The 10,092-nt window shown below is 36.7% G+C and overlaps 3 protein-coding genes across 5 annotated transcripts in view; all 3 read right to left on the minus strand.

Annotated features, from left to right (window-relative positions):
* LOC111487549 (abscisic acid receptor PYL4-like) overlaps nt 1-866 on the minus strand; it is a 1,581-nt gene extending 715 nt beyond the window's left edge. The window contains exon 1 of one of the 2 annotated variants that reach the window (XR_002719097.1): nt 39-866. Coding sequence is in view for 1 of the 2 variants with exons in the window: in XM_023134999.1 (XP_022990767.1) it covers nt 90-686 (597 nt within the window). In the remaining variant the exon portion in view is untranslated. The remainder of the gene's footprint in view (nt 1-38) is intronic. The other variant, XM_023134999.1, reaches the window with a different exon arrangement.
* Nucleotides 867-1,886: 1,020 nt separating this feature from the next.
* LOC111487548 (dehydration-responsive element-binding protein 2C-like) lies at nt 1,887-4,007 on the minus strand. Of its 2 annotated transcripts, none has more exons than XM_023134997.1 (2): nt 3,730-4,007; nt 1,887-3,322 (listed from the first exon to the last, which is right to left on the minus strand). In XM_023134997.1, the coding sequence occupies exon 2, from the start codon at nt 3,240-3,242 to the stop codon at nt 2,088-2,090; it is 1,155 nt and encodes a 384-aa protein (XP_022990765.1). In that variant the 5' UTR covers nt 3,243-3,322; nt 3,730-4,007; the 3' UTR covers nt 1,887-2,087. The 2 variants fall into 2 exon arrangements, with proteins under 2 accessions (XP_022990765.1, XP_022990766.1); XM_023134998.1 differs by having other exon boundaries at nt 1,887-3,186; nt 3,730-4,004.
* A 1,514-nt stretch (nt 4,008-5,521) lies between these two features.
* Nucleotides 5,522-8,063, minus strand: LOC111487759 (laccase-12-like). The gene is made up of 7 exons (XM_023135286.1): nt 7,867-8,063; nt 7,635-7,786; nt 7,456-7,548; nt 7,236-7,387; nt 6,988-7,116; nt 5,901-6,863; nt 5,522-5,815 (listed from the first exon to the last, which is right to left on the minus strand). Exons 1-7 carry the CDS (start codon nt 7,969-7,971, stop codon nt 5,685-5,687), a joined length of 1,725 nt encoding a protein of 574 aa, XP_022991054.1. The 5' UTR covers nt 7,972-8,063; the 3' UTR covers nt 5,522-5,684.
* Between the last annotated feature and the right edge of the window lie 2,029 nt (nt 8,064-10,092).

Below are 10,092 nucleotides of genomic sequence, written 5' to 3' on the forward strand. Positions count from 1 at the left end.
AAAAAAAAAAAAAAAAAAAAAAGAAAAGAAAAGAAAATTGAAGCGATTAGCGTTTGATTATCTACATTATGCCTAAATTGTATATGATTTTACATGTTTTTGATTTTTGCTTTGGCAATGTTCTCTGATTCTCGAGCCAACGACTGTAAATTGCACCGCACAATCGTATTTACGAACACGCACGTTTCTTCTTTCGTATTTCCCGGCGGCACATCCACCACGTACGACTCCACCACCACCGTTCCTCCGCCTCCCGGTGACACGTGTAAGCTCGTCACCGACCGGTAATTCTTCAGTCGGTGGTCTCCTCCCACGATGCTAAAGCTCAACACGTGCTTTTCATCGTCGAGAATCTCCAACCGCTCTCTACTCGACAGCGCCGGCAGACCTGACACCACGTGCACCTCACGAATCGTCCCAACCGACGCACCGTCACCATCGACAATCCGGCAACTCTTGAGAAACTGCTTGTACATCTGTGGGTTGTCAAATCGCCGGACCAACGACCAAACTACAGCCACCGGAGCGTCGATGGTCTGCACCACGACAGAGCTGCACTGCTCCGACGCTACTGTATGCTTGTGGTCTGTAAGCGCACACGGCAGCGAAACGAAGTGGGTCTTTGGGTTAAAGGCGGCAGAGGGCTTAGCGGTGGTGTAGCGGTAGAATTGAAGGGAGGAAGGCATATTTAAAATTCAATATGGGGCTGAGTTTGATGGGAGGATAGATTGAGAAATATATAATTAAGAGAACAAGGAGTTGGTATATATTGGGTTTGGTTTGGAGGCATTTAAATTAAAAGTGTTTGATAAATTGGTTCAAAAGAGAAAAAAAAAAAAGAAAAGAATTGAGGTCCACTTGGGAACAAAATTTGCTGTATTTCGAGCTTACTTAAAGCTGTTGGAGTTGCCTAGAATTGCAAGTGGGATGGGCAAGTTGCAAGGCCTTTGTTTGGACCTTATTTCCATTGCAAACTTCAACTTTGCCATTGCCACCATTTATATCTTTAATTTTGTTCACGTTTAACGACTTTTCTAGAAACACACCATCTTTGCCAATTCATTACTTTTCTTTTAATATATAGTTTTAATTAAATTACTTAATTATTCCTTCTTTCAAATACTTCTAATTAAATGTCAGTACGATATATGATGTAACAGACAATTTTAACTGAATAAACGTTAACACATAGTAGGCAACGTTAATGTGTTGAAGAGAATAGCTACTAATTTAGTATAATCTGGGAGTGTAATATATGGATAGATTCATAAAGTGAAATAAGCCGCTGAACTGAAGCATTGAGTCGGGCTCCACCTGACAATCCAACATGCAAGATAATTCCTTAATCATTTTCCACGTCTCCTTCATACCTGACAATTGTCCTACATTGTCAACTAAAATCCTGTATCTTCTATCGTTTCTAAGATTTTAGATAAGATTCTTTCATAATACTTTTCTTTTATTTATTTATGTTCATTTATCTACCATTTTTGTGCAATCATTTTTGCTTTCTTTTAGAGAGAGCATTGAATTTGTAGTCCAATTTTTTTAACAAAAGAAACTTCTAGAAGATTTATTTAATTTAATTTCTTTTATGAGAAAATAATAAAAAAAATTTAAAGATTAAAGAAGTTCACAAGGCTACCCAAGTTGGTTGCCTAAAGCGGAAGCTAAACCCATAATTTATATGGTCAAAAATCAAGGATTGGGAAAAACCCTGCTGTGTATGTATCCTATGCACAAGTTGCCTTACAACTTGCTCTATCTTGTTGTTTATTAAATGTTTAATTTGTTAAAAGCTTCTATTCGTAGAAAAAGAAAGAAAAGACGCATTGGAACTTCATTTACATATTATATTTTAATAGAAATGCTTAAGGGTATTTCATAAAAAAGAATAATGAATTTCATTAAACTAATTGAAAAAACTTTGTTGCACCTAATGAAGGTAGCTATACAAGTAACTAAGTATCTGATGAGAAGCATAGCCTATTCCCCAAGCTAAAACCTACGCACAATAATTCGTCCGCTTCAATACCAACATAGTTTACACAATAAATGATGCTCAACTAGATTGCCCTTCAGAAACCCTAACCACCCATCTCATAATTCAAGTATCTTGCAAAATCATCTGTTGCAGCATTCAGATCCTCCTCCCTCCCCTCCTTCAAGAAATCAAACCCATGATTGACGTCGGCTGGAGCTTGCTCCATGTGTTGCAGGCTTCCGAGCAGCTTCTCGTCGGGGTATCGGACCTGATTCGATAAGCTTGATGGTTGGGGAGGCACCATGTTGTTAGAATCATACACATTCCCTTGCAAGAAGCTTTGATCATGCATGGAATCACTATTTATAATGCTTAGAAGCTCCTCCACATCAAACATTTCATCTATTTGAAAGTCCTGCAGCACATCCTGGATGTCGAATGGATCACTGCTCCAATCGGGATATTCGCCATCGACACTTTCATGCTTCACTTTCTTCTCTAAGCTCACTGGCATTGCAATGTCATTAGTCCTAAACTCGTACATTTCATCCATTTGAAAGTTCGGGAAGTGATCCAATCTGGGAAATTCAATCCCTAACAGAGCTGCCTGATCATTGCCTTGGTCACAAAATTTAGCATCCAACGCCGATGTCGCAATGTGATCAACCGGGAACCCAGTCCTCGGCTCACCTTCGATCTTAACGTCTGGGGGGACGGGTTGTGGCGTCATTGTAAGCTCCTCAGACACACGGACCTCAGATTGGTTCGATGATGTGGTTGTCGTCGACGTGGTGGTTGAAGAATCCGAGGCAGAGCCTGCTAGCAGTCCTGTGTTTGTAATTTTGGGAAGGTTCAAACGAGCAGTGTGCCCATACATGGTCCTGGCAGCCTCGTCATAGGCGAGAGCAGCTTCAAGGGCATTAGAAAAAGTACCAAGCCACAGCCTACTACCTCTATCAGGCTCACGAATCTCCGCAACCCATTTTCCCCAAGTCCTCTGCCTCACACCTCTGTAATTACAATTTGAATTCATGGGTCCTCCTTTGCCTTTCATACATCCCTTCTTAGATCCTTTCGCTGGAGCTTTACGAATTGGCTTGCTTCCATCATCACAAGAATTAACACACTCATTATAAGCCTTCCACTTAGCAAGAGTCTCAGCCACGGTCGATGGGTCTCGTCCACTCCGTGACTTCCTCTTCCTAATTCGTTTGGCAGGTAAATAAATTGCGTCAGAATATCGATCACCCAGACTCATTTTTTGTCAATTTTGAACCGAAATTGAAGAAATCAGAAAACAGAGTGCTGATTGCCTCGCCCCTGGACAATTACAACCCCCTAAGGAAGAACAAAAAAACTTAGAGCGGTTCGTATGATTAAAACCCACTGGTTTCTTGAGCCCCAGGTAAACAAAACTTAGGCGACGACAAGTAATTGCAGCTTCCTAAAGAAGACAACAGATTAGACCGGTTTTTAAGACCAAAACCCACAGATTTCTGAAGCCTCAAGTATTAAGAGATTATCGGCAATAACTTTCCATATACACTACGAACTTCGTAGAATAAACATTTTCATGAGAAAAAGGCAAGAAACTTCTAGAACAATCTCGAAACCTAAATTTTAGGCACCACGATTCCAAATTAACAAACCCTAAATAGTCTCAAGAACTCCAAAATTTCATTTGACAACTCAAGGATTCACTGGAAAAGGATAAAAAAAGAAGAGATGAAGATGAAGAAACCAACCTCTGAACTATCTCTACAGTCATGCGAGACGAAGAACTCCTTTCGATCTGAAAACACGAGCAAATTTATTTCAGTTCTTCCCGCAACTTCTCTGAAACGCCTTCTTTCTTTTTCCTTTTTTCTCTCTTCCGTTTCTCGAGCTGGTTTTCGGCGTAGATGATCTTTAGTTCTCGGAATCTCCAGTGAGCCAGACGAGGAAGATATTTATAGCCTTCTCCAGAGACTTCTGATATTTATCCTCAACATTATGACTTATTAACTAACGTCGACGTGGCGGTTTCCTAGTGGCTATCTGACTTCAGAATGTATAATAATTTGCCACGTGGCACTGAAGTTTCCCGACCTCACGGGTCGCTTTCTTCTCTACCAAGTACTTTCCGCAGGTATTAACGTGTATACAAAAAAAAATAGAGTTTTTGAGAAATCGAGAAAAATAGCGCGTTGGTCAAGCTCACTTTGACTAAAACGAGTCGTTTTATATTGGATAAATATTAGAAAAGGCATTAAGCCAACTTAATTTATAAATTCAGTCTCTACCGGTCAACTTGTCTATTTTAAAATATATTTTTATATGTTTCAATGTTTTTAATTTTAAATTTCTAATAAACTTTGATCGAATCAATTCTTTTAAATTAATTATTATTCAAATTAACATTTTAAATAAAATATTGAATAGATAATATTAGAAGTTAATTTTGTTTTTCAGGGACGTAAATTAACCTAAGATTTCTGTGGCACACGTAGGGTAGTACGTGTATGCCATTGCCTCCCAGTAACACTAGAATATGATGCTGTGTTGTATTTTTGTGCCACGTTTCTTTTTTATATTGGGCCAAGTTGCAGGGTTCAAATAATGCCACGTTGGATTGATACATGACATCATGTCGAAGGTCATCGATGACATGGCAAAATTGAACTAAGTTAGAATGCGTCACTGCAAACGCCACTTCGGCAGCCGCATTATGAAAAAGTAGGCAACAGGCTTCAGCTGTCTACTTTCAAGGAATCCCGGTTGTTTTTTTTTTTTATTATTATTTTATTTTTAATTAATTAATTATATAGAGATTGAAAATTTTAAACCTGTTCGTTGAATATTCAAAACTGAACATAATAATTAATGTAAGATTTAAACCTATTTGATGAACATTGAAACTGGACAGAACATAATAATATATGTAATAATTAAAATGACAAAGAAATCAAGGAAATCAATCTATTTACTAGATGAATAAAATTAATAATCTATATTTCAATATCAGATTGACTTCCTTTCATAGTTTTTTTTGGTTTTTTATTTTTGAAAAGTTTTATTTTAAATTAATGATAATTTTTTAGTTTAAATTTCAATTTTCTCAGAGTCCTTTAAAAATTTGATTAAATTAAAAAAATATAGATAAGAAAACAAAGTAAACTACAAACTAAAAAATCAAATGAGTCTTAACTAATGGTTGATTTAGCAGTTGATTAGAAGTTATCTTAGATTCAACCAATTTTATTGCTTAAGAACAATCAGAAGTAGTTGCACCCATTTTGACCAAATTTTTTTTCCTGTTTTTTAAATGGATATTGACCAATATTGAACACATTAAAAAAGGTAGAAAATTCCATTATTTTGTTTGTAATTTAATCCTTGATTCTCAGTTGGGTTAACCTAAGTTAGGTGTTACTAAAATTTGACTTGGTCGATGCCTAAATTTTAATTTTTACTTTGCTTTAAATTACAAAATCAATTAGAATTTGAGGTCTGCAAAGGACCGTAAGAAAGATCTTATGGAATAATTCAAGAATCTGCTTGGTCGTCGACATCACCACTTTATAAATCAAAAAGAAGATAACAATGAAACAGAGCATATTCTATGGCTCCCACTGCTAATAAAAACGGGAAAAAAAATAAAAATAAAAATAAAAACTCAGAAACTAATTCCAATTTGCTGTTCTTTTTAATTTTGGCGGTCTTAGCATATCGGGAGATCCGGCGGCGGCGACTCTATTGACTGCAAATGTCCCACTCCATTATCCACCAGAAACACCATCGCCAACCCCCACGTGATATGCACGTCCAAGTGACAATGCATTATCCAAGCACCTAATAAATCAAAAACCATATAAGAATTTAATAAATTTTGGAATAAAAGAAGAATTTTAATTTGTTTTTATTTAAAAATTATTACCTGGGTTATCGGCGACGAATCGGATGACGGCCCAGCCATTGACGGGGACGGCGACGGTGTTTCTAAGAGGAGGGTCAACGAGGTTGAATTTTTTAGTATCAGTTTTGGGGTTGAAATTTCCAAATCCCTCGGCGATGATGTAAAAATCGTAACCATGGAGATGAATCGGGTGATTTTCAGGCGTTACAATGCTAGTGTCTTGTAACACGACTTGTACTGTCGACCCGTATTTCAATCTGTAACCTTTAGTACTGGAAATCGGTTGAAAAAGAGACTGGCTGACGTTGCCGGTGTAATCGAATTTCACCGGCGGGTTGGCCGGAAAATCAGGGGTGATGACGCCGGGAATCCTCTGTTGGAAGGCTTGAAGAATTGAGATGTTGGAAGGAAGTACGAATGAGATATTGTTCATACTGGCTGTGAAGCGGGTTCCGTTGGGGCCTTGGCATTGGCTGGGTTTGAAATTACGTGGGCAATTGTTGAGTCCCAATCCGATGGTGAAGAACAGATTCTCGTCGATTTCCTTCGGGACTGGGACGGGTCGAGGGCTACGAAAACTACGGCTGAAGGCGGTGACGGTGGCGGTGTCGTTGTAGGCAGGGAGCGGAGGCATGAGTGGTTTAATCGACACGCCGCCTTTCTTGGCGGAGCAAGGGGCAGATTTGTAGTTGAGAATGGCAGTCGTGGTGGTGTTGTCAAACGGTGCATTTTGAGCGCTTTGGTACGCACGTGCCGCTATGTAGTACCGGGAAGGGACCTGATCGCCGGAGATTAAAACGTCGGTGGTTTGGCCTGGGCCAAGCATCAAAACAGAGGTTGTGAAGGGCTTTGTGTAGGAAGCGTCGGCTCCAACCACCGTCAATTTGTGGTTCGCCACCGTGAAAAAAAGCGGTTGGTTCAGGCCGGAGTTCACCACTCTCAGCAAATTGGTCTCGCCGGAATCGATGGGCACAATTAGAGTATCTGCATAATCATCATACACAACCGGATATCATACCCGACTCGACCCGGAAAACATTTAATAACATTTCTAATATTCATAATTGAGAAAATATTAAAATATATATTGTGAAATTACAAAATTCACCTCGGCTAGAGCACTTGTAAAGGTCACCAGGTTGACCATTGAAAGTGAAAGCATCGGAGACATTCGGAGCCGCTCCTGTTCTTGTGGCCTGTCTCACTACGTCAATGGGGTTTGCATCCCACCACTCACCTAATAATAATAAAAAAAAAAAAATTAAATTTTAAAAATTTAAAAATAATGTCTTGTATTTATGTCGGGCGATTAATTATGTTTAATGTAATTATATAATGTAATGTAACTTTAATTACCCATTAGAAGGATTGTTTCGCGGTTTGGCTTGGGAAAAGGGTAGGAATCTCCCTGTCTAGGGCGGATGATTAAGGCTCCATAAACCGTGGCGCGAAGCCATGAGCTATGTGCATGCCACCATAGAGTCCCTTCTTGTCCTTCAACCGTGAATCTGCATTAATTAACGAGATTAAATTCATTTTTAGTTCAAGCTTTTGAGTTGAGTGATGATTTATTTACTTATAAGTATAGCTTTCTCCGGGTCTGATCGGACATTGAGTCACAAATTCGGGTCCATCAGCCCAACCAGTCCGTAACTGCCTGATTCCATGCCTAAAAATGCAATAATAACACCACTAAAACAATCAAATCTCCATAAAAAGAATCTCAAAGTGTAAAGATTAGAAATGGGTAATTACCAATGAATTGTCACGTTGTACTTGGCTTTGTTAATAACAGTGACAATGAGAGTATCGCCATTGTTGACCTCCAAGGTCGGCCCAGGGAACTGACCATTCACCGTAATGGCATTGTGGGTTTTGCACAGCCTCTTCACTGGGGTAGCTTGAATCTTCAAAGAGTTCCATTTTCAAACACAATGAACATAAAAAACAAACCAGCAAAACCCAGAAAGAGAAGAAAAAAACATACAACAAATTGATGGCGATGTGTTAGTGGGTGAGCCAAGGACAATGCCGCCGAGGAAAATAGAAGCCAAACGCCAAACAGATGAAGAGTGAGTGAAGGCGCCGCCATGGGTGATAGCTTTGGATACGAAGAACAAATGCTGCAACGATGGATACGAAGAGATGGGGCTGGAGAAATGGAGATTATATAGGGAGAAAATGTGGAAGATGGGAATGAAAAGAAGAAGACAAAAGAAAGTTGTTTGAGTTTGGCAGATTTGGTATTGATATTGGAAAATAAAAATAAAAATAAAAAATAAAATAAAAAAAGAAAGAGAGTCAGATTAAGGAGGGGGGCAAAACTTGGCTCAACATTATTGAAAGTTGTTACACCCACTGGCCTGTTAAATTAAAAGGTTCAAGTATGTGCTTGGCTTGTGAGTATCATTTCATTTTGCTGTTGAATTCCAACAAACATAATCAATAATTATGTGACATTTTGTGCCTTCATTTTCATTCATATAAATAATTTATTTTTTTCTTTATTATAAGTTAATTTAGATTAATTTACGAGCACAGTTTTCATTCAAAATATCGATATTATCAGATGTCGAATCTAAATCACGAGCATGAGGCATTATACTTATCCAAACTACCTTAAACATAGATCAACTAATTAAGATATAACTGTCTAAACGTATATTCATTGGTCGTTTAACGATATCAAAGGAATATAAAGTTTTAATTATATTTTTACCGAAATATCGATTGCAATAGACCGTAAATGATTGGAAATTGGATTGAAATATGTTGATATTGAAAAAAGAATCATATAATATCTAAAAGAAATTGATGTTAGATGGACAAAAGCAGTTGAAAGCCATCAATACACCCACGTCTCATTCATTTTAACCTCAGTCTTTGTTGACATTATGTTGGGGGGTAAAATTTCATGCGTGCCCTTTCTCTACTTTTTCTCTGAACATGCATGAATACTTTAGGAAACAGAAATCAACACCCAAAATTTCAATTAATAAATAAAAATAAATATAAACTTTGCCCCAATTTCTTACCCATTTCATATTTTCTTACGCGTTTAATTATGCTACTAAGATCCAACTCATACACGGTCTTTTTTATTTTTTTATAAAAAATAATAATTAAAACCTTCTTACGTGGGACCTTTCTCCACCAACTTCAAACTCCATTTCTAAGTTTTCAAACACTTCAAAATAGAAACGGGATTGAAATTATTAACATGATATCAAAGTCATGCCCTAAATTTAATCGTGCCAATAGATTGGTAAATCCTCAAACGTCGAACAAAGGACTCCAAAAGAGAAGAAGTTAAACCTCCTCGAAGGCAGTAAAAAATGACTAAGACTCTAAAAGAGTCAAGCCTCGATTAAGAGGAGGCACACTTTATTCGAGGGGAGGTGTTAGATGATCATGAGTGAGTTTATGCTCAAAGTGAACAATATCATACCATTGTAGGAATTCATGTTCATCTAACAAAAACTATAGGTTTGTGCATTTATTTTTCAAAAAATAAATGGTAGATTTTTTTTTTTTTTTGCCATTTTATATTACTTTTAATTAATATTTTTACTATTGTTCCTCTAATTATTGAGAGTTAAAATTTTGGAGATGGAAAAAGATTTCTTTCAATTAAATTCAATAACTTTTAAAAAATATATAATGAGATTTTTTATTTGTAAATATATATATATATATATATATAGTCTCGTTAGGAACCAATAAATATCCTGAACAGAAGAAATAATTGAATTTGAGGTAGGAATTAAAATCAACTAGGGAAGAACAAGAGCGCCAATGAATTTAATAGCCTAATTTTAAAGACATCTGAGGTAGTATCAAATATTTTATAAAGTCAAATAAATATAACGAACCAATGTGCAATTATTTGATTTATGTCAACGTCAAAATAGAAAAGCTTCACTTTCATTTACGATTTTTTCCGATTTTCTTACAATTTAAGGGATAATTATTTTTTTGCCTTTTTATTTTCCTTCGAATTTTCTGTTTCCATTCGTAACTGTTTTTCCGAACCGACAATCCAACCGCCACGTTTCAATTTTCGTAAAAATAATAAATAAATAAAATGCGAAAAAGAGATTCTGATTTTTTTAGAAAATAATATATCTTAATAGGTATTAGGAATCTCTTAACTAATATAAAATGTTTAAATAATATGTATATTTTGTTTTTTTTTTTTTTTTTTTTTTTTTGC

This window comes from Cucurbita maxima, unplaced genomic scaffold, assembly GCF_002738345.1.
Source record: "Cucurbita maxima cultivar Rimu unplaced genomic scaffold, Cmax_1.0 Cma_Scf00012, whole genome shotgun sequence".
Classification (NCBI taxonomy): Eukaryota; Viridiplantae; Streptophyta; class Magnoliopsida; order Cucurbitales; family Cucurbitaceae; genus Cucurbita; species Cucurbita maxima.

Coding starts and splice junctions, on each gene's coding strand:
- LOC111487548 (XM_023134997.1), bottom strand. CDS start 3,242: ATGAGTCTGGGTGATCGATATTCTGACGCAATTTATTTACCTGCCAAA.
- LOC111487759 (XM_023135286.1), bottom strand. CDS start 7,971: ATGGCGGCGCCTTCACTCACTCTTCATCTGTTTGGCGTTTGGCTTCTA. Junction 7,787..7,866: donor CACATCGCCATCAATTTGTT/GTATGTTTTTTT, acceptor AACTCTTTGAAG/ATTCAAGCTACCCCAGTGAA. Junction 7,549..7,634: donor TACAACGTGACAATTCATTG/GTAATTACCCAT, acceptor TTGCATTTTTAG/GCATGGAATCAGGCAGTTAC.